At 35.8% G+C, this 24509-nt stretch overlaps 1 protein-coding gene across 2 annotated transcripts; it reads left to right on the forward strand.

Moving 5' to 3' along the window:
• The first annotated feature begins 2656 nt into the window (after window positions 1–2656).
• Window positions 2657–21390, forward strand: LOC128671975 (spondin-1-like). Of its 2 annotated transcripts, none has more exons than XM_053748833.1 (7): window positions 2657–2969; window positions 8070–8281; window positions 8586–8690; window positions 9220–9399; window positions 16885–17153; window positions 18396–18556; window positions 20120–21390. In XM_053748833.1, the coding sequence occupies exons 1-7, from the start codon at window positions 2783–2785 to the stop codon at window positions 20311–20313; spliced, it is 1308 nt and encodes a 435-aa protein (XP_053604808.1). In that variant the 5' UTR covers window positions 2657–2782; the 3' UTR covers window positions 20314–21390. The 2 variants fall into 2 exon arrangements, with proteins under 2 accessions (XP_053604808.1, XP_053604809.1); XM_053748834.1 differs by having other exon boundaries at window positions 18408–18556.
• Window positions 21391–24509: the final 3119 nt, after the last annotated feature.

Raw genomic sequence — 24509 nt, forward strand, 5'->3', positions numbered from 1 at the left:
TGCTATATTAGTTTTCCAAGAATGGAATTATCCTTTAATATTTTATCATGTGTCATATGTCAAAAGATGAAAAAACATATTGTTATTGCAAATTTATTACATACAATTACAGCTTTCTATACTATTATTAAAAAGAGGTAAGCGTTTGTGAGTTTATGAATTTGTGAGTTTGTATGTTTGAGGCGAGTAATCTCCGAAACTACCAAACCAATTTCAAGAATTCTTTCACCATTCGAAAGGTACATTATACAAGATTGCTGTAGGTTATATTTTATCTCAAAATTCCCACGGAAGCAAAGCCCCGGGCAACATCTAGTTTAATAATAAAGTGAAAATAGAATGCAGTCGGTCGTCGATAAAGCAATCCACATCGGGTTCAACTCAAACTTTGCACGCTCAATATCGGCCATATTATTCAAGTTTAGCGATATACCCACTGAACTGAACCGTCTCGGAACGAACGAGTTTCAATTTCAGGCTGAGTCGTCACACGAACGTGATCCGAAGTTTGATAAAATACTGACACTTGGAGATATCAATAAAGTATTATTTTAATTCTGAATGAGATTTTATTTCAATTTTGATTGAAACTTGAAAAACGGTTAATAAAGTTGTGGTACTCTAGAGGGCTTTCAACATCTCATCATATTTGTTATATGTCGATGACATTTTAGTTCTTGTAATTCACAATAAAAAGTACTTACTTATGTGCATTTTTAAAAAGAACTGTATTAAATAAAAAAGCAAATATTAAATGTAAATATGTTTTACAATAATATTTAATTGTAGATTAAATAATACGCAGATTTTATAATAAAAAATACAAAATCACCGGGAGTCTTAACATAGTTGTATGTAGACAACATTGTTCTTGATATCCATACTAGCGTAGGTCCCGGCTTTGTTCGGATAAAAACATTAATAAATTATATACCTGAACCTTCCTCAGTAATCATTCTATTTATTGGTAAAAACCGTATGAAAATTCGTGCAGTAGTTTTTGAGTTTGTCGCGATTTCACAGACATACGCGGTAGAGGACTTTAGTTTTATGATATGTAAGGATTATTATTATTCTTGTTGGTAAAACTTATTTACATACATAAACAAGGTAACCCATCACCAAGCCGTATATCGGAGCCGTCACAAACAACCTCACAGCACCATCAATCAGGGCCGTACGAGGTTTAGGTATACGGCAAACGCTAAGATGTTATCGCAAGAAATACATGTGTTTTTCTCGAACGTTCTACCCGGTTTCTCAGCCTACCCTCATTTATTTAATGTGTTTGTTGTACAGTCAACTACCTGGTAATGGTAATCTGGATGTGGCCATTTTTTTTTGTAAATCTAGGAGAATATTTTCGAATCGGTATAAGTGTTCTTAAAAAAACCTCCTGTCGAGAATTGGATAGAATAACGCAAGGATGGTTAATTTTTTTTCTTTGTCGATTCACCTAAAAGAATCAACTATTAAGTGTTCATTATATTATAATCCATAATTCAAAATTACTATTTTTCTTAATTATCAAAACGTGTAATGTAGAAACAATATTTGAAAATGTTAATAGAATCTGCATCCAGATAAGCTGTTTACGCGTACCGAGTTAAAACAAAGAAGATTTTTACTTTTATTAGGACTTATGGTGGGTTACACCGGTCAATTTTGACGTTAACTTTAACCTGCGCAGAAAAACGCCAAGTACGCAATTTTATCTAATTGGTTGTGGCAAGCAAGTTAAAGATACCGTCAGAGTTGACTGGTGCAACCTACTCTTAATAGTTAATCAAAAACTTTAATCTCATGCACTAGAAAGTTTCTCCATCGCTTTTTATACTGCGGTTGTGGAGTCTAGAATGCCAGTAAAAGTTTAAAGAATAATAAAAATAATGGCGTTTTATGCTACTTTACATATCCTCTATGCTTCACTAAGATGCTTCAGGATTATACAAGAGCATTGAGTGCGCTCTAGTTTCAACACCAATTATATAATTTATATAATGAATCTTTCGAATTCATAAACCTATTTAAATTGTTTATGAATTTGAAATTGTTGATGGACAAAAACCGTGCATTCTCTCTTCCAAAAAATATGAAATAGTCTTTGAAAATTCTAAATTTATTATACTCTGTAAGTTCCTAAATATAGATTAATCTATCTGTTAGAGCTGGAAAACTGTGCCATATACTAACAAACTTCCGCAACTAGTGTGTTGTGTACACACAGCTAATATAAACAATTAAACTGTAACATTATCCTGGATAACGTTCAAAACAAATGAAAGTGTAGTAGAAAAAAAACCAAGAAACATAATCAAGCTGTGAAACTTAACACCTAACATGCATCTGTTTGGAAATTACGCTAAGTTTAATTATAATATTGATTACGTTTTCTTGAAGACTACATATTTTACAATGAATAAAATCACAGCGTGAAAAATTAATACTATAATACAGACCTATTTTTAAATATTCGTCCTTTTCTTAACTATTTATAATTTTAATACTTAATTGTGAACAGATATGATAGATATCAAAAATGGATCTGTAAGTATAAATAAACAAGATGCAGAAGTCATCGGCACGCATACCAACCGTCACCAAAGTTTATTTCTGTCGAAGAGGAGCGTGAATCCAAAATAGAAAAGTCTTCTACATCTCCGCGGACGCGTTGCACGTACGGCAAACGTGGAAACGGCAAAATTTAAACGCAACATAAACATTTCAATATCCCTTTCTACGTTCGATATTTGAACTCAAATTCAAGACGCGTCTAGTCACGATGAGTGCTAATGAACGAATGGCCGCCATATTGATTTTATCGATAACATGGCTTAGTATTGCAATAGGTTGTGATGTTAGTGATGTTGCGGTTTATTCTGTGAAACTGAAAATGTTATGGAGTGAAGAAAGGTTCCCAAAGGACTATCCAACAAACCGTCCTAAAGCACAATGGTCAACGGTATTTGGTTAGTGTCTAATATTCATTTCGTAGTTTGATATTAAAATTTATCTAACTTTAGAGTTGATTGAACTCAATATTTATTTCCTTATTAATAGAAAAGAGATAATTTCAAAAGGAACTAATATAATAAGATCCGAATTAAAATTAATGGCTAATATAATGTTGCAAGTAGGTGATTACTATTGCTATTCATGAAAATCCGACCTATTTTCCTTGTTAAGATTCACACCGGCAAGATAGCGAATGTAACATTTCCACTTGGCACAAGTTAGCAAATTAAGAACTTTTATTTGCGTAATTATTGCGAGATATATCTTGAGACAATGGTCGAGGAAAAAACAATGGCAAAGTAGAAAATAAGGAGTTCTCTTGTAAAGTCGACGCTACATTAAAACAAAAGAGAACTAAAGAGACGTTAGATGCAAATCTCATGTTTCTTGTCGCCTGTCGATGGCGAAAAAGCGAGACACATTGTGTAAACAATTGGTATATTATAGCCGGCTACCGGTGATTAGGTGACGAGCAGGATTCGAATTAATGGTTGCGTAAGTAAATAGCCAAATACGACATTCACGATATGACACTAGTTATAAGTTTTAACGTTTTTTGTCAATAAATCTCCCATGCGTTGTACAGCGTTACAACGCTGTACAACGCCGTAAACGGGTAAAATTCACGGAAAAACGTTTACTATATCATCGCTCTAGTGTTGTGGTGCAGACACCTAAAGACTTTTCTGTTATCTTCCATGCTTAGTGACGTTTCGCGGCTTCTCTCGTAACAGATAACGCACATTTATTTTATTGTCCCGTACTGGCTCTTTCCCAAATTATTGTGAGATTAGATTGTACTCGTGAAGGCGTTTTTCCTATTGCGTATTCCATAGGAAATAGAAAAACGAATCAAAGGGGATTCATATAACTGTCTCTCACACATTTCTGAACTACCTGTAGTTATGTCCCATATTTTCACATCGCCTGATTATGGCACTCCGTCTCTAACAACAGTATAACTCTAACTTAATAAATTTATTCATATTCATACAAGATTTTGTTCTAAATAGACTACTGAAGGAACTCAAATAAGAATAAAGCTACGACTGAAGGACAATACAAAAATATGACACGCCAAAAAAATCTGTGACAATCCAAATTTTTTTTACGAAAGCATAATATGACAAGCCAATCTCAAAAGCAATATAACTAGATATACCAATCCGTGACCAGAAAACAAAGTTATCTCCATTATAATAAGAGTGGGCGATATTGAATTATCTCCCGGGATATAAATCTTCGGCAGCGGCATTTGAAAGGCATTTGTCCTTTTTCGGCGCAAAAAAATCCTTTTGTCTGTTTTCAATCAAAAAAGAAGGTTGGTCAGGGTTGCCAAATATTTTACAAAATTGGTCTAAAGTGTTATGTAGAGATATTGGGGTAGACAAGCGATTTTAGGATATATTGTGAGAGGATAAGGTCTTTTATGGAGTGGTGTTAAAAATGTTGGTTGTAGATTTTCTTTTTTTTTCTGACGATATTAGAAAACGGATTAACTAGGTCCTTGACGGGGAATTAGAGGTATTATTTTTCTACTTGTCATGTTAAAAGTGAGGTACCTATTTTATTATTATCGTACTGTAATGCCTCCCCATCCTGAATATAACGAATGCGTACACTTTGAAGTTTAAAAGTGCTTACTTACTGCTATTAAACATTTTCTCTTCAAAGCTTAATTTTTTTTTTATTAATCCATCTACAGTCTCGATGCACGGTGTACGCGCGGATCTACCAGCCGCTTTGCACAATTTTACTGGTGTCTTCTCTTTTTATTTTTTTCCCAAGTCTGAAAACGTTTACATACTTATTTATTGGGCTAGTTATTATTTGTAGTTTATACGTTTATTTATTTATAAAGGCAATCTAATTTCATCAATAAGCCCGACAATATATACCTGGTATATTATGACCAGGGTGGCGTTCGAGTTTCGCAAATCTTCTATATACCCCGTAAGGGTTAAATACGTGGTACTATATGTGTGATACCTATGTTTTTTTTTAAATATTGTTATGTACCCAAAGAAACAAAACAACGATTCCTGTTCGAAACCCGAAAATTTTATTTTAAATTGCTATCCGAAAAGCAAAAATAAATAGTTTTAATGTACCAGTACTACTAGTTTTGGGAATTAGAATTGAATAATCCTAAACACTTATTCTCTCGTAGTTCCTTTGTGATAATATGTAATAGCATTGCCCGACGATCGCGGAGGTTTTTCCTTTGTTGTTCAGAAAGCCTATTACGTACGAGAAAACGTATCAAAAAAGAATTTACTAGATGCAAATACATTTGAAGTTGCAGATGGAATAGATTGGTATTTGCGCAGACGAAATTTTTTTTTTTATATAAATAAATAAATATACCAGGACAAATCACACAGATTGAGCTAGCCCCTAAGTAAGTTCTAGACTTGTGTTATGGGATACTAACTCAGCGATACTATATTTTATAACAAATACATATATAGATAAACATCCAAGACCCGGGCCAATCAGAAAAAGATCATTTTCCATCATGACCCGACCGGGGATCGAACCCGGGACCTCTCGGTCCAGTGGCAAGAACTTTACCACTGCGCCACAGAGGTCGTCAAATTGAACAACACTAAGTTTATAATAATTATAATTAATACTATAATTATTTTTTATACTTACACTATCAATCGATACTACGAGTACAGTTGATAGTTAATTTGTGGATTCTGTATACAATGTAATGCCTAACTTCACTTCATGCCTATACTTAAGACTTGTTTTGATTGTAATCTGTTTGTGTATCAACTAAATAAATTGAATTAAAGTAGAAAGAGAAAACTAATTTCATCTCCGTTTTTTTTAAATTTTGAAATACAATGTATACTCACATTTGTATAAATGTCTTTTATTCTACTAGTATACTAAATTTCATCTATATATGTTAAGCGAGTTTTGCGTGAAAGAGTAATTTTCATGTTTATAAAATTCTATAATATTCTCGTATTTTTATTAGACGTTGACACCTAAAAGGTAACAGCAGTATTCCCAACAAGGGTTGATGACAGACAGGCGGCCGCGGAAAAGCATAACAATCGAAGTTCAACTACGATCCAGCGAAAACTACGCCAGTGAAAAATTCGCGATTGGGAAAGGAAAAGGAGGGAAAAAATCAAAGATGTAGAGATACACTCTCCCCGTAGAGACACTTTTGAAAAAAAAAACTACGCTTTAATTCTCCAGAGATATTTGTACACTTAAATACAAATATTTTATGTACAATAAACTAAAATTTTATTCTATGGAAATGCAATATCTAAATGCTTGATGCTTCAAAATGAAGAATTATAGAGAAAAAATTAATGAATTTGTAAAATCATTAATCACTGCGGAAATTGTATCATTAAATAAAAATAGGAGTTGTCTAAAGCACTGCTCGATATATTATCATTTTTTTACGCTAACCTCTTTCATAGCTGTGCGTATTCACGTTTTCTTCCTCAGCCGTTGACCGTCGCACTTCGCACGGTCGTCGGCATCCCTAGTTGTCAGACCATTGGCACGCATATCATCCTTGTCGACATCCCAGATAGAAATATATGGCATAATTTAATAATACACAAGGTAATTCTAGATAACAAACTCATTACTACCAGACTGGTAATTGCTATCACAAACGGGTTATTGCTGAAACAATTACCTTCCATAATTAGAATAAACGTATAAAAGGAAAAGCTTTATTTGCATATCTCACTGGTTATTCTGAGCCAAATGGACTATAAAATGAGTCGATAAAGGCTAAGGTAGCTGGACTATTCTGTACATATTTCTATTATAATATTTCTAGTAACGTTCTCACTGAATTAGTTATAAAATAATACTAACAACACACACATAATATTAATAACACTTATATTTTATTTTTACCAAACATAATTACACTTTCGATATCCTTATTCTTACATATCATAAAACAAAGTAGTCTGCCACGTCTATCTGTCTGTTTGTTCGTGATAAACTCAAAAACTTGGTGCCGCACAGATTTTGCACAGATAGTGTGAGTAAGAATAAGATTTAGGTGAACAATTTACTATGTTTTTTATACGAGCTAAGCTGGCCGCTAGTACTAAGTTTGCTAGTAAATTATTGATACATTTTAGTTTAGTTTTGTTAAACTTTAGCTCACTAATAGAATTCAATTTCATTGTGCAAATTAACATTGCAAGTACATTTTGTGTTTCTCTTCCGTTATGCTATGCAATTTGGATATAGTAAATATATAAAAGTTAAGAGGTAACACATTATTTATTTTTATAGGGACCAACACTATTCAAATGAGTTTCTTTCGGCATTTCTTCTCAGCAATGGTCGTTCCGAAATGCCAGTAGTTTGTAGCTTGTGAGAAATAACTATAAATATAAAAATTGACGAGAAGAAGTGCCTGTGAAGGTCTAATTTCTGAATAAATGATTTGAATTTGAATTTATTAATTATATTATTGAGTGAAATGAGAATAGCCCTCCACCCAGTCGATAGTGAAACGATCGGATGAAGCTGTTTACCTTTGAAAGCTTTTGCGCTGGATTGGACTTTGGGATATTAATAAAGTATCCTTACAAGACGGCCTGGATAAACGTATAACCTAGAAATTGCTTTCCTTTACTTCAATTTTAAAACAAATAGCATACGACTTATACAAAATTAAAAATTTTAATTCAATATTCCAACGAGATAGCCACGTGATATATCAGACAACTAATTTTCTAGCCGAGCTAATTGTTGGCGAATTTGGTGTTCAGACAGTGGCATTTTAAATGTAACGCCGGCTCCACACTATTGTCGAACGCCGACGCGAATGCATGAACATCTATATGAGTGATTTTATTTATCGCAATGAAATACCAGCAATGTATGCCGAATCTGTTAAAATATGATGAGATAGTGTGAAGCACGCAATAGACGATCTGCTGTAGGTATTGTTACTGCGTTACTTGTAATTTAGGTACTACTTCTAGGTGCCTAATTAGCACTGATATTCCTAGTTTATCAAAGGCTTGTGAAGATTTTATTCTTTTCAGGCCAATCTCACAACAGCTCCTACAAGCTGTACCACGTGGGAGACGTATCCAGAGAAACAGTACGAGAATTCTCACAATTCGGCAAGATAGACGAGCTGGTGACTGAAGGAGATGGAGACGAACGAGTGTATGATCAGTTCTCGGCGCCTGCATTGGGTATAGGCACAGGAGAAACTAGCAATTTTGTCTTCGTCGACGGCAGTCATAGCTTGGCGAGTTTCGAGTTTCTTTTTACAAGATGTTTTACAAAAAATACACTTTTGACACAAACTTGTTTTGTTATCAATAAAGTCCGTGCTGTAAACAGTTGAGTTGAGGAGTTCCCTCGTTCGGAGATGCTGGGTGCACCATCAAGTCATGCTTATCATAATATTTATTGCATGCCAATATAAATAACTTCCACTTTGTAAGAAATACATCGTTATCAACAACTCTTAAAAAAATCAAATTTCCATTAATACTAGTCTCACTGCGTTTTTCAGAACTATATCTAAATAAAACAACAATTTTCCGCAGGTGTCTCTGATATGTCGGCTCATCCCGTCGCCCGACTGGTTCGTAGGAGTGGATGCTCTGAATCTGTGCCTCGAGGATGGCTGGGTGGACCAGATCACGTTGGATGTATGCTGCTCTTAATTTTATTAATTAAACTTTATTATTCCAAGTAAAAGCAAACTTTTAAACAAATGGCTAAAAGCATTATATCCTTATATAATTGCATGTGGTCCGACACGCACTTGAATAATTATTGCTTTTGTTTTCACCCTTTCATTGATTACATTTTCATAATTAAGTATATACTTATATACTGTGTTATGTGTATTTATATAGTGTATAGTTTATTGTACAAGTTATTTATCCTTTCCTTTCATGTTTGTGATTATTCATTTCTTCAGCATTTTGTATTGGGCAAAGTTACAATAACGTTATCAATCTAATCCACAAGAAGTCAGCCTAAAGTTACTATGTAACTAGACAATATAACATATAACTCAAAGAGTTTTAATTATAAGTACAACAAGAGCGTCTCGACACAACTCATTTTTTTAACAAAACTTAAAAATAGTGACGCCCAGCCGTGAATCCATTTGAAAATGAATGAAAAAAATTATAATAATAGTGATTTATTAAGCCGGCTTGCTTTTCCCAGCTCCGGCCACTAGACGCCGGTGCAGCCAGCGGTCTCACCTTCACAGCTCCTCGCTGGAAGACCACACCTCCAGAGGCTGTGAGGAAACACGCGCCGAAGTACCCCAACCACCCCTCTGCAGGCTTCTACTACCCTGACTTGAAGGAGCTGCCTACGATTGCTACCGTTGAGTTTTCTAAGGTAATTCAGAAGTTTTGCGACATTTGTAGTTGTACTGGCAGACCGAGTCACGGGTTTTTTACCCGGTCAGGAATTACGTATAGGCGGTCGCGAAGGGCGTTTTAAAAAAGATATTTTATTATTACAAATTAGGTGTTTATTCAAGAGAATTCAATACAAGACTAATTTTAGATATTAAAATAAAAACAACTGCAATAAAACTGGGTTATGGCGTAATGGCTGAGTCGGCGGTTCGCACCGACGACGATTGCTTGAATTGGCGGGCTGCGTCAGCAACTTAGCATGGTTATGGCATGCTAACTCCTCCCTCCTTAAGATAGAACAGTGTCCCACTGGTTCGCTCGGGGGTATCTCCTGATGCTGCTGGCAGGGGTGTTGATTCTCTACATGTGAAGTATTTGTATGTCTTCCAGATCAGAAATACAGCTCCAATGCAGTACAGCAAGATGGTGGTCCAGCTTGGAGTGAAGGATACTAGTTGATCCTTGTAATCATCTTCATCTAAATCGTTTGCTCTATTTTTCAGTTGATGTAAGCTATCCAGTGAAATGTCTTCTAGTTGTATTTCATATTTTATTTCATTGTTCGGTTTACTTTGTTGCTCAGGTAACGGGATGACGTCATGTATTGTCACGGCGCTACTATGTGTTTGCAGTGTTATGTTGAGGACTTCGGCACGGCATTCGTTCGAGATTGAGATGAGTTGCGTCTTAGTGAGAGTATGGTAAGTGACGTCGCTTCCACACGTTGATTTCAGCACTTCATTGTTGTTGGTGATGACGAGCCAACTGTTGGGAGAGATGTTCTGGAATTTTCCGTTGGTCAGCTTCATCTTCGCATATTCACATTTGGGGTGTGCCGGTTGATGCTGAATTATAGATGTTATGCAGTCTCCGTTATCTTCAAGTTGCTTCATGATCAACTGCTTGCAGACTTGTGTTTCATCCGAGATGTGGCGACATTCTTCATTGATGTATGTGTACTCTCCGCTACCAAGTACTAGGTATTGGGATTTAGGAATAATAGTAATATTTTCATCATTTGGGATGGAGTATATATGGATTAGGTTATAAGGAGTTGAATCTACGGATGGTATTTCTAAGATAAAGTTTAACGAATGTCCGGTACTATAAGCCTTGACCTCTATAGATTTTTCTATTTTTTGAATATTTTCTAAGCTAATGGGAGCAACAGCTGTAAAACTAAAATTACTCTTCAGATCCAACATATCTGTAATAAGATCTTTCGAATGAATTATACTAGGGTGCATGATACCTATCTGTGCAAATGCCACAGCATCTTCTAGTAACATAAGTTTATCTAAAATTATCTGTAAACTAAAATCGATCTGTATATGAACCTGTAATAGATTAAAATGTCTATAAACTGCGTTAGAGTGCATACTAACATTTTTTATTATCTCAGCTAATTTATTTTCGTTTTCATTAATTTTATTTACTTGGGTTGAAAACTCTGAGATAGCGTTCTGAGCTATTACAACGGATTTTTCTTGGATACTATGAATTTTATTTCTAAGATTATAAATTTGTTGTTCTATTTTAACTGCGTCATTATAATCTAAATTTCCGGTTACTAACTTAACTACAGAACCTATACCGTTAAACAAACCACGCTTTGTCTTACTAGGTGGTGCTAAAAATGTGAGCTTGTTATAGATGATATCAATTTTATGCTCAATTTGATCTGTGTAAGTTTTATGCAAATCTTTGGAGATGATGTTAGGGTCTAACATATTAGTGCTTACATATAAGTCTGCTAGTTTTAAGGTGGTTGCATAAAGGTAAGTTATATTATACGTACAGACTAAATTAAATGTATCTAATTGTCTAAGAACTGAGCCGGTGAATGATCTTATACGGACCTTTAAATACAGGTTTCGTTTTATCGTTGCGTGCTGTCTTCGCTACCTGCTTATAAACCGTTTCACCTACCTTTAGCTGAGTCTCCTCTGCTGCTTGATTCCGTTTCGCTATTACCTGTTCTTTATTTTTAGATAAGTGGGCTGCTACACACTCCTGTATAGCTTCCGCGTTCGCTCTATGCTTGAGAACAAAATCTTGATAAAATTCCCTAGGGTAATAAAGCTCTAACGGGTTTCTAGCTGCTGTATGTCCATAGAGTAGCTCATGTGGTGTGTAACCTGTAGCTGAGTGTATTGAATTGTTGTAAGCTATTACAGCGTATCTCATGATTACTTGTATTGTATCATCTTTGTTGGTCATACGCTGAATTCTTATTATTTCACCGATAGTCGAATGGAAGCGTTCTATTGGGGAGTTCGAGTTAGGGTTGTAAGGGGTGGTAAAGTGAATCTCTATGTTATGAGATGCGCATATTTCTTTAAGAACATCGTTTTCAAACTTAGTGTCAGAGTCGGTAGTAATTTTAAGTGGTAATCCTAATATAGAAAATATTTTTAAGAGGGCATCTGCTACATGAACACTACTAGAGCCTAGCATGGGGACTGCTTGCGCAAATTTAGAAAAGTTATCTATGATAGTCAGGAATGTTCCACCGCCTGTGGAATACAGATCCATGAAGAGATGTTGCAAGGGTTTGGTAGGTGTTTCAGTTACCATAAGGGGTGGTCGTAAGGGGTTGCGCTCATACTTGGCTTTCAAGCATGTATCACACTTATTAATGAAAGTTTGAATTGTTAGTAACATATTAGGCCAATGATAATTCCTACGTATATGTTTAAACGTTTCCTGGATACCACGATGTATGTTCTTTCCTTCGTGGTATTTTTTAATTATATCTAACTGCTCTGATTTGTTCTCTACTAATGTTACTCGACATGTGCATCTTATTAACTTAGGGCCTCTTTCATTAAATATTGTGGTATAAACTCGGGAAAAAGTTAGGTAAAGACTTTCGTCTATGAAGTAACAATGGAAAACTCTATCAGCTATCGTGTGTTCTTTAAGAAATCGAATTATTTCCTGTTCTGTATTATTTACCGGAATAAAAACATCTTTAATAGTAACTTTAGAGTTAGTCGTCCTATTTTCAACTCTATAGGTAGAACCGGGGGTAGATCTAATGTAAAACTGTTTTTGTTGTCTTTCAATAGCGTCATCTATAATAGGGATGCCGTTGTTTTCGTTATCGGCTTGTGTATGGTTTGTGGAGACTAACTGATTAGGGTCAGAGGAAACAATGCTCATGCTATCTGAAGTAGCAGTTGGAATGGATAGGGGTAGCGCAGGAGGCTCCTCGGGAATGTGCTGATTGTTATTATTTTCAGCTTCGCGTTCCATCTCACGACGAACGTTTTCAAAAATTCTAGGGATGATTTCATCATCCTCGTTATCTTCAAAATTAACTGCAAGGGAATCTATGCTATTATGAAATATTTTAGCTCGAGATAGGGTATCTGCGTTCGTGTTTTGTGAGCCCTTCTTATATATGACATTATAGTCAAACTCCGCTAGTTTAAGCCTCCATCTGGTTAGCTTTGAATTAGGGTCTTTCAGAGACATAAGCCACGTAAGGGGACGATGATCTGTATAGATGGTGAATTTACGACCATATAAATAGGGTCGAAAGTACTTGACTGCCCACACTATGGCTAATAGTTCTTTCTCTATGGTAGAGTAACGAGTCTCTGTGTCTGATAAAGTACGAGACGCATAGGCAACTGGCTTGTCAGAGCCTATTTTACCTTGAGAAAGGACTGCACCTATGGCAAAGTCTGATGCGTCTGTGGTAAGTATGAAAGGTTGGTCAAAATCGGGGAACTGTAAGATGGGGTCATTAGTAAGTATTTGTTTACATTTGTTGAAAGATTCAAGGAATTCAGAAGTGTGTTCTACCTTACGATTTTTCTTGAGACATGAAGTCATGGGCTTAGTGAGCTTTGCGAAATCTTTGATGAATTTCCTGTAATAACCCACTAATCCTAAGAAGGTTTTTATATCCTTTTGAGTCTTAGGAATAGGAAAGTTTAGAACTGCTTTAATTTTGTCTTGATTAGGCTTAAGGCCATCTGATGTAAGCTCATGACCTAAAAACTGTACATGTTTTTGTAAAAACTCTGATTTGTCTAACTGAATTTTGAGATTGTGAAGCTTTAAACGGTCGAATACTTGTTTAAGCTTATGCATGTGATCCTGAAGGGATGTTGATGCGATAATTACGTCATCAAGGTACGTAAATACGTTATCTAAGCCACGCAAGATGTGATCCATCAATCGCTGAAAGGTACTTGGGGCATTCTTTAGGCCAAAGGGCATTCTGAGAAACTCATAATGACCTCTTTCAGTTGAGAAGGCTGTTTTCTCAATATCACGGGGGTGCATTTCCACTTGGTGGTAGCCACTAGCTAAATCTATAGTGCTAAAGTACTGAGCGCGCCCTAGTCTGTCAAGTATGTCACTAATGTTAGGTAAGGGGTACTTGTCTTCAATAATCCTGTCATTCAGTCGTCTATAGTCTATGACAAGGCGCCATTTGACCTTGCCAGAAGCATCTGGCTTCTTAGGTACAATATGAACAGGGCATGACCAAGGAGACACGCGTTCGCGTATGATACCTTGTCTCAATAAATTATCTATTTGCCTTTTAATTTCATCTCGCTGTTGAGGGGCTTGCCTATAACTACGGACAAAGATAGGAGTGGCGTCTGTTAGTCTGAGTTCATGTTTAACTGCATGTGTAAAAGTCAGAGGTATGTTCTCAGAATAAAAGATATCTCTATACAGATAACATAACCTAATTATCTCACGTTTCTCTTCTTCATTCATATGATCTGTTCTTATTTTCTTTAAATTCTCACGATACTCTTTATCAGTACTTGATTGCGATCGTATTGAATTTAGTTCGCAATAAGTATCGGGGGTTTCCTTTTCTACATATGGTGTTAAAACAATTGGGGGTTTGTTACTAATAGTTTTCTTATCAGAGTTTAAGTTTAAAACCTCAGTTAGAAATGTACCATTAACTACATTAACTAAAGCTGCGGGGGTTGTTAGACCTTTAATCCATTCATGGTCCTCATGAATATAGGTACCATCGGAATAATTTGTTTTTATTTTTACAATTTTTCTGCAATATGGTTCGATTTTTATTTTCTTAATGGGGTAGTCAAAATGAATAGGAATTATAGCAGATGAAGTTCGTAATACTTTACTTCGTAAATCAATATTACTAGATAAAGACTTCAAAAGGTCTAAGCCAATTAGTCCTTTATATTTATTATCGAATTCGAAGATGAGAAACTTGTGAGTTTTGTCACTGTTAAAGACCGGTGGTAGGGGCAAATGCGCTATGTATGAGTGTCGAGTTACCGCGTGAGCTGTTTTAACCTCGAATGGCTCGTAACCTACACACTGTTGAAAGGGGGTATTATAAATTACGTCAGGGGATATCATTGAGCGTGACGCGCCTGTATCGATAAGGAATTTACCTTGAAATTCAGGTATCTCTATGTAGGGGAGATGATCCTTATCCTGATGGTTTAATTTTATCAACTGTGGTTGTTTACCTCTTGGTCTTCTTGAAAATCCTGAGGTGTGATTGGCTGGTCTTCCTCCTGAATCGCTGAGGCGTAGTCGACCTCTTGTTCATCTTGGGAAGGGTAGTAGTCTGCAGGGTTATAATAATATTGTGGCGAATTTATGTTACCTTCATAAGGGGAATAAAATAATTCCTCGAAAGCAAATTGCGGTGGCGCTGGCTTGCTGACCGATCGCATAGTGACGTCAGATGACTTCTGAGGGTTGACATGCTGTTGGGGTATATTAGGCCTTTGGAAATTACCTGTGTTTCTAAAGTTGCCTGAATTATTTCTAAAATTACCTTGTCTATTTTTCCACGGTAGCACGGAGTTTACTAACTGCTGTTTCTGTTCGGGGGTTAAGTTATTACGCTGAGGTATATAATTATTATGGGGTGCAATTTGTGGCTGAGGTGCAAAGTTAAATGGTCTAAGGAAATGTGGATTATTCTTAAAAGTATGCTGAAAATGATTTTGATTATTCCCAGGCTTATTATTACTATCTGGCTTTTTATTTTGGGGGTGGCTACTAGAAGGGTTGTTATAATTTGAGCCCTGTCTGTAGTCAACCTTTGCTTCTTCTTGACGTGCAGTGACTATTGCAAGCTCTAATGTGGAAGGTTTGTTAATACGTACACCTACAGATACATGGAATTCTAACTGGTTTACATATTGCTCTATAGCCATATTCTCATAGTAAGATTTATCTGAATGCCTGCCTACTTGATATAAAGTATCGAGCACATCTCTAATACGTTTACCAAAGGACTCAGCATCCTCGTTCTTATTGCGATGGGTGCGTGTGAGCTCCTGCATAACTTGAATTTCGTTTCTAGGCTCTCCTAGACGTGTTAATAAGGCACGTTTAATATCTACCCAACTATTAAGTGTATCTTCGTGAGCGAGGGCATCTATGGCCGCTCCGCTCAACTTACTTTTAATTAAACAAACTAATGCGAAAGGACCTGCTCCATCATTAGGTCTAATAAGTGCCATTAAGTTATCTACTTCTTTAATATAAAACTGTAATCTTTTAGGATTACCATCAAATTTAGGCATAAGTTCCGAGATCATCTTAAAATCTGTCTGGAACTCCATTTTAAAAATAGTAAATGAATATAAAAAACGTGTATACTAAAACTTTTATTTGATTTTAAATTTAGTTTATAATCTATAGCGATTCAAAGCCTATAGACAGACACACGTGAACACTATCTTACATCTAATACGACAGGAAATAGAGCATATAGGATGTACTTGGAAAGCAAAAAGTACTCACCAACACAGCATCGTCTGCATCTCCTGCTCGGGTCTTGCAGAGTACAGGTCTCCAATTTTCCGGATTCCCGCGAGATAAGCCGCTTCACTGTTACCGCCGTAGAGTTCTTATTATCGCGGTTAACAACGATTAAAACCGTTCACCCTGAATCTTCACAAAGAGTTTATTCGCGAAGGGGACTTTATACCGAAAGTCCTAGGGTGCCACGATCCTACCGACTGCGCCAATTACGTATAGGCGGTCGCGAAGGGCGTTTTAAAAAAGATATTTTATTATTACAAATTAGGTGTTTATTCAAGAGAATTCAATACAAGACTAATTTTAGATATTAAAATAAAAACAACTGCAATAAAACTGGGTTATGGCGTAATGGCTGAGTCGGCGGTTCGCACCGACGACGATTGCTTGAATTGGCGGGCTGCGTCAGCAACTTAGCATGGTTATGGCATGCTAACTCAGGTCAAGATGGAAAACGAAAACCAGCCATGTCCTTGTATCATGCTTCAAGCTGAGGAAGATCTCTTAGTTCGTTAAAAAAATGTAAAATATGTTATTATGTAATAATACTATTTTGTTGTACTGTAATAAATAATGGTACTGAACCTTTAGTGCGCGAGTCAGACTCGCTCTTGCCCGTTTCTATTATTTATTTTACAGTTTATGTATAATAACAATACTTTCGTTTCAGATTGAGGAATACTCTATCAAAGACCTCAACGAATTAGCAAAACAGAAACTTTTGTCCCTTTTGAAGTTGAAAAATAAACACAAAGGTTATCCAAAAACTACGACTGAAGCGAATATAGAAGATGATGAAGTTAAAGAAGATTCCGATGAAGAAGAAAAAGAAAGAAGTGTTGAGAAGCTAACAGATTTGGAAGAAGAGCCTTTCGGTACACCAAGACCAAACATGCCAGATAATAATGTGGTCGTTGTCACTACTACAATGACAACCACGTAAGTTATCTATAGTAATATAGTTTAACTAGCTTTTGCCCGCGGATTCACGCGCGTAAATTTGCCACTGGGACAGTTATTTTTCCGGGATAAAGGTACTTCAAACTGCATGTATGAAAAATTTCAAGAAGATTAGTTGTGTAGGTAGAGCGTGAAGAGGTAACACACTTATTTTCGCATTTATAACATTACTTTTAATATAATAAATACGAAAGATTAAGGTTTAAACTCCATACTGATTAGTGTGAGAGTAAGACGGGTTATCGTGAATGGACAATGGGCTACCGTAGTCCAGTAAATCCAACGCGAAATTACAGCTAACACTGCGTTGCGTATAAAACTTGAAACATTGACCCTGCATATAAAGTAAACCACTACTTTCAAATATTGTAAAAGTAGATCAAGGAGAATCTCCAGGACATTTTTCTTATTATACATATATAACTATTAGGTCGTTAACGTTTACTTTGACTACCTTACGTATGAGATAATTGTATCTGTCTGTATGTTTCGACTTTGTAATAAATTTTCAAATTGCTAATTTTTTGATAAGTTCCGTGTATATTTCACTTTTTACGATTTTCTTCTGTTATTGTATTCTTTAAGTAGACTCGCAAAGTTTTATATTCAAAAATAACATTATATACGTACTCAAACAGTACTTAATGGATACATTAAGATTTATGTAGAATTCATAGCTTTATCCGATGTTACTTTTCCATTAGTAGCATCATAATACGCAAATAAAAATGCTTTTATGAGACACATCCTCTCTAAGATAATGTTTATTTGTTGAACGAAATATTGAGCTTCATCTAAGAAAAAAATCGTTGGGCTACAGATTAATGGGTTAGTAACATTGGATCAAACAGTTCTTAATAATACTGGCTGCAGTCCACCTATAGCTTCATGACAAGGAAGCTAGGAGGATAGTTCTATAATATATAATATATACTTCGATACATAACAGTTTGTTACGTCAGAATAACTATCACCTATTGGTTGACTGATAGAAAAACCTCAGGCTTTAACGGACTTAAAGTCTTTTCCACATTTTTATAAATAAAGATAAACAAAATGAAAGAATGGTCTGACAACTAGGGATGCAGACGACCGTGCGAAGCGCAGACAAAAACTAGGAAAGGGTACCTTGGGCTCCGACGCTCAACGGCTAAGGAAACATCGGGAAAACGCTCAGATAACAGAAGTAAAAAGAAATAATACTATCAAAATATATTTTAGAATTAATTTCAGAACGACAACAGAGGGCGAGTTCGACAGTGACCTTCAAAATATGGATGACGTGGTACTGGCCGTAGCCAAGGGCCGGAGACTGGGCTTAGGGAAGCACTTGCCCAGACACTTCAGATCACGACTGCACCATGCCGTCAACAGGATACAACGTAATTAATATAAATCTCTTCCTTTCGAGTATGTTATTGTTAATACTGATGTTAATTTTAATCAAGCCTAAAAGGAATCTGACACGTTTTTTTACTACCTTCCGATATCTAGTGGCAAGTCGTATCGACACACTAGTAAACTTACACTGTCAAACAGGTTTCGTCACGAAGTTTTCCTTCGTCGGAAGCAAGTGGTGGTAAACTAATCAGATTGGCATAGAAATTCATATGGCACGAGTTTTCGAATGGTTTTTGATTAGTACACCTTTTAATTAGTATACCTCTAAAAGCACCTGAATTGACCGGTGTGCTTATAACGGAATATTTAGATGCCATTGAACCGCAACCTCAAAATTGGGTCAAAACTGACACCTTATCAAATCCGGAAGCCAGTCTCCACAATATTATATCAGCTATTGAACTAATCCCTCCGCAAATAAGCCGCCTTCAGAGACCTTAGTGCGGGTTTGCATTTCACTTTTCACTATCGAATCTTTTCGTAGTGATGCGCAGCCAACCAATCTCATTGCGGTATGGTTGTCGTCGTGTCACAAAGCCGCAACGTGATTGGTTGGCTGCGTCTCACTGCATAAACGATAGTGGAAAGTGAATTACGAACCGGCACTAATGCCAGAGGTTTTCCGAGTCACGTCGCTCCACGCCGCGCGCCGTAAACAGAATCCGACGTGCGTACTAATTTCACAGGCTGTTTGCTGAACAAAATCCGAATATTGAATGGAAATTAACCGCTGAGTGGATTTATTGAATCCTTTGAAGATGCTTTCAAAGAGAGTATTCTATTGCATTTACTTAATAAGAAATCCCGAAAAATACTTCGATCGATACTAAATGCATATTTATTTTTATAATACCTTGCTTACTAAAACTTTCGTATGCTTACGTAAAAAAATTAACCAAAAGAGTTACGATAAAACAGCACATTTTTGATGAAATGATCCTTCATAAATTAGTTCATTCGTGAGTTACGACGGTACACAGACACGTCAATGCCCAATCCCCCGGGTATTTTTTGTTGAGACGTGTTTCCGGGCCTTGTAAGGCATCACTACCTATTTCCTTCTTAAAAGTTGTGATTAATGATAAATTTGAATTGAATCGAAGCATGCAGCGGACTAATCCTTAATATTTTGTCAACAAAGGGAATTTTTTCGTAATTAAATTATATTGAAGCTTGTATAAGAAGCGGTGGTGGTGTAATGGTTAAGACGCCCGCCTGTGAATCCCAGGTTCGAAACCTACTCGTGCCATATTTTTTATACAAATCTGACTCATATATAGTAGTTTTCATCAGCCACTACTTGCTTCCGGTGAAGGAAAACATTGTTAGGAAACCTGCACACTGGTTGATTATTATTAACTCGTGTGTGAAATGGGGAAGGTAATGGCAAACCACTCCATCAATAATGCCAAGAAAGTTGTTGCGTGTGTTTCATTCCACGTAACGACCATAACCCTCAGCCATGAGGAATACGACTATGACGAAGAAATTATATTATAAAAAATATTTAAAAGTAATCTGTGTATCAAATCTTCTGCCCACAGCCAATGACTGTCTTGTATCAGAATGGAGTGACTGGTCTCCTTGCTCCAAGACCTGTGGCTTCGGAGACCAGTTTCGATCCAGAACTGTCCTGAGACAAAAGTCTCGAGGCGGTAGAGACTGTCCCACACTGAAGGAGAGGAAGCACTGCGGTGATGTCAACTCGTGCGCACATATCGATTATTTTGAGTGGTGATTCTGACTTATTTTAGACAAGTTATACATTAAATAGCTAACATGAAGCTAAAACAAAAAGTAATTATGGTCATTATTATAAATACAAACTTTTAATGTAATCACTGAGGTCAATTAATTGACAATACACAACTGCTAGAATGGATGAGTACCTAGGTACTTATTTGAAGCAGTTGTGTATTGGATATCCTATATGTGTGTATTGAATATGTGGATATCGTTAAATATTAGTTAGAAAGTAGGATATCCATTGGATATCATACTTTCCAATTAATATTTATAACAAAAATCTCATTATCTTCCTTATCATGTCCCATCATTTGGTGTCATTTCTCTCCCGAAGTCCAGTCCACTCTTGACCAAATCTTTCATATCTTCCTACACACAGTCTATCTATCACTTTTTTGGTCTTCTTCTCCATATGTAACCTTCATTTTCAATATTATTCTTTAAATGAGAGGTTATAAATGGATATAAATGTACATTATACTCCAAACCCACACTTCTGTGTGTTTTGTATCCGTTCAATGAATGAAAATATTTAGTTGCACCCCGGATGAAGAACCTAATAGTTTATACATTTATATAGCACAAATTGTAGTGAGATCTTAAACTAAAACATGTATAAGATGTGAGCAGTAAAAATCTCTGTGCAGCCTAATATAAAAGTTAGGTACCAAAACAGGTCAAGCCAAGGGTTTACGTTCGCTGTATTTAATATTTCATTCGTAATCTTGCCGTCCGTTTTATCGCACTTGTAGGCCGCTATAAAGCGCCTGCTTTACGACGGACCTCTTTTACAACTTTCATATGATTGACTTAATTATTCATGTATAGAAAAATGGGAGGCTTGAAAGAGAATGTATGCAGTTATTTTTTGGCGACAGACACGCAAATTCACGGATGCGAATTACAGTACAACCTTTCTTGAAATTTAGGAGGGCGAAAAGGTTTTAAATATGAGATTAGTAGGTACTCCGTGTACAGTACTTACTAATTCCATGGTGACAAATACCTAAAACATTTAGGTGAAATTAAAAAGAAACAATATACTATCTGATAAAAAATTGCTGTACCTTTAATATAGGTTTAGATAATTTTTTATTTCAAAAAAATAAAATAAAAGATATTATTATAATTTATTTTTAAAAATCTCAAATTTATTATTCAATAAAATTATTATAAAAAAAAATCTCGCTGGAATAAGTCGTTGTCCTACTCACAGAAAATCAGGAAATATTTACCTAGTTTCCGAACTAGCTATCTGCGTGGTCATTTTCATAATAAAAGTGTGTGAGGAAAGCGTATTTTCCCGTTATGCCAGCCGAGAAATCTTGAGCATCGATCGTGGACCAATTCCACAGACAAGCATCGAAAATAGACTCCTTCGAAGCGTTTTTCCATAAAACATCAAGCCCTGGGTTCGTTCTGTCTACAGCATGTCCATACTATCCGTCCGTACCTAATGTTATAACTGTGAACATGTATTTGTTTCTTTTGATAAGCACTGATTCTTTTTCTGCAATAAAATATCTTGTTTTGTATTGTATACTGGCTTTTGCCGCGACTCCGCCCGCGATTATTTTGTGCGTCCGCTCATAAAATATTATCGTCAATATCTCTAAGCAACGTATCGCGATTAAACCTATACCAGATTTTAAGTTCGATCATCCGCTATACAACTGTGAGAACCACATCAAATTCGAATCAAAAATGTTTACGTTTTGCGCGAACAAACATAGTCCACTTACTTACATATTACGTAATAGAAGGAATAATAGAGACTTTATAGATGTGTCTTTATAGACTATGCCTATTGATCGTCCATGAAATTAGTAGGTTATAGGCATAATGCCGATGTTTGTCAAAGACAAAGATTATTTATTTGCAAAAACATGAGTTTACATTTTTTTTACAATTTTACAATGTTTCACCGTCCACGGGTATTCAAATTTAAATGGAGAGCATGCTATCATCCCACAAAAAAAAATCGAATAAATAAAAGTAACTAAATTAACTAAATTTATCTAAATCTATCATTAAAAAAAATCGTTCAAATTATAATAACATTTATCAATCAGCAAGGACCTGAGATGCTTTTTAAATAAATTTAAATATGTTCTTTAAGTTATTGTGGAATTTTGTTATAAATTTTAGATGCCATACATATAATACTTTTTACTGAGTAATGCCGTTTTAGAAGGGTGTAGACATAGTCTACCTTGTCCATCACATATTTCATCTCTGTCATCAGTGGTCAATTATATTCCTGCCTGTTAAAGTAATGTTGATTCCTGTAGATTGTTGTCCATTCTAGCAAATATCTATGGCATGCTGGTAGGACTTACTCTCATCAGTATTCCGGGTCGCGTCTTCTCAAAATCAAGGAGTATGTGATTCGATTTCTATACACTACGGTATCCGTATAGAGATAATTTTGGAATTACTTACATGGTATATGGGATGTGTATGTTAAAGACACAGTATCTATACTAAATATGTGATTTCTATACTAAATTGTAACACTTATGTTAACTTCAAGTAAGTCTGTGGTCAATGTGGTTAACGATATATTTAGAATATATATCTGACTAGCCGTCGGCTCGGTTTCGCTTGGGTAAAACCATAAAAAAGTAGCCTACGTTACTTCGAAAGGTTTCGTCTGTCTCTATTTCAAATTTCATCAAAATCGGCCCAGTAGTTTTTGAGCTAATTCATTATAAACAAAATAAAGAAAAAAAATCTCTTTGAGATTGAACGTGTGGGCGCAATGACGTGCTACGTGAACAGTTAGTGAATGGTCTGAAATGAATGAATGAAAAAACAAACTGACATGTTAAGTTAGTGGCATCGCCGATGGATCAACAGAGAACAACGTAGAAATTGTATCGACGTTCGTTAACACACCATCAATGTGAAATCTTAAACAACGGAGCGGCATCGCGCTGCGTCGACGCAACAGAGCTATGGAGCCGGGCCCTTACCGTACGTAGATTTCTATGTGGTGGTAATTGCGGCGTGTATGTGTTGAATGTACTCAATTAATTTGCTATTAGCCATTGAGTTGCTAATCAAAGACATAATCATGCAAAATCACTTTGATAACAATCACCCAGTAATATAAGATACAAGTGATACAGTTCATCTCCTTGAAACGTCGTCCTTTGTCAGACAGACAGTTGTATTACAATGATATTATTCCTGAATTATTATTAAGAATAATGCACTAGTCAACTTTGACGTCAACTTCAACCTGGCCACAAATTCGCAAGTACTTACTCTATTTTGTCTCAACACCAGCGGCCCACAAGTTAAAGGTAAACGTCAGTTAAATTTTCATTGAAATTTATGACAATAGTCGAAAAAGAATCAATTTTTCGTTAACATAAAAACGACATACAACATCTCAACTTACAAAGCACAAGCGTCTCAATTCGTCAATCCATCCCTAGCACTAGAATGGGTTCTAAAACTTAACACCCGACCTGCGATCCTCAAACACATTTACAGATCTACCGAACAGTACATAAAATGGAAAGGGAGGCGACCGGAAAGGAATAAAACGAGAGAACCCGCGTCTCGGCAGTAAAACTAGCCGGAATGGGGTGAAAAACGGAAAGGACCCGAGAATGACCGGCAAAGCTCTCGGGATGTGAACGTAAGATTTTGGTAGGTAAATAAAAATAGGTTTTTGTTTTGTGTTTTTTAATATATTCTGACTGACATTGTCTTCAGTAGGTAGTGCCCATGGAATTAGTAGGTACTTATGAAATAATTACTAAATCCATGATAAAGAGGTTATCTTGGATAACAACTAATTGTGCTATTATGAATACAGATTGGGGATGTGCACACAACTAGTGAAACAAAAAGTGTATAATAGATAAAATCATCAGAATAAATGGAACGAAAAGAAATATAGATCTCAATTTCGGCCAAGAGAAAAAAAATTACGTACGTTAATACACGTTTTGACTTTGTATATAAGTACCTTTTTTATATCTTTTGAGGTAGACAAAAAAAGTCGCGAAACTCAGCGCACCCGTGAAGCCTACATTCAGCTGGATAATACATATATATATAGTGAGAATCTAGATTCAGAAATACTCACAGGATGGCAATGATAATATTTTTTACATTGGGAAGAGAGCCAATTACGGTTCTCTTTAAATTTTAAGATTCCCAATATAAAATCTA

Source organism: Plodia interpunctella, chromosome 8 (assembly GCF_027563975.2).
Source record: "Plodia interpunctella isolate USDA-ARS_2022_Savannah chromosome 8, ilPloInte3.2, whole genome shotgun sequence".
Taxonomy (NCBI): domain Eukaryota; kingdom Metazoa; phylum Arthropoda; class Insecta; order Lepidoptera; family Pyralidae; genus Plodia; species Plodia interpunctella.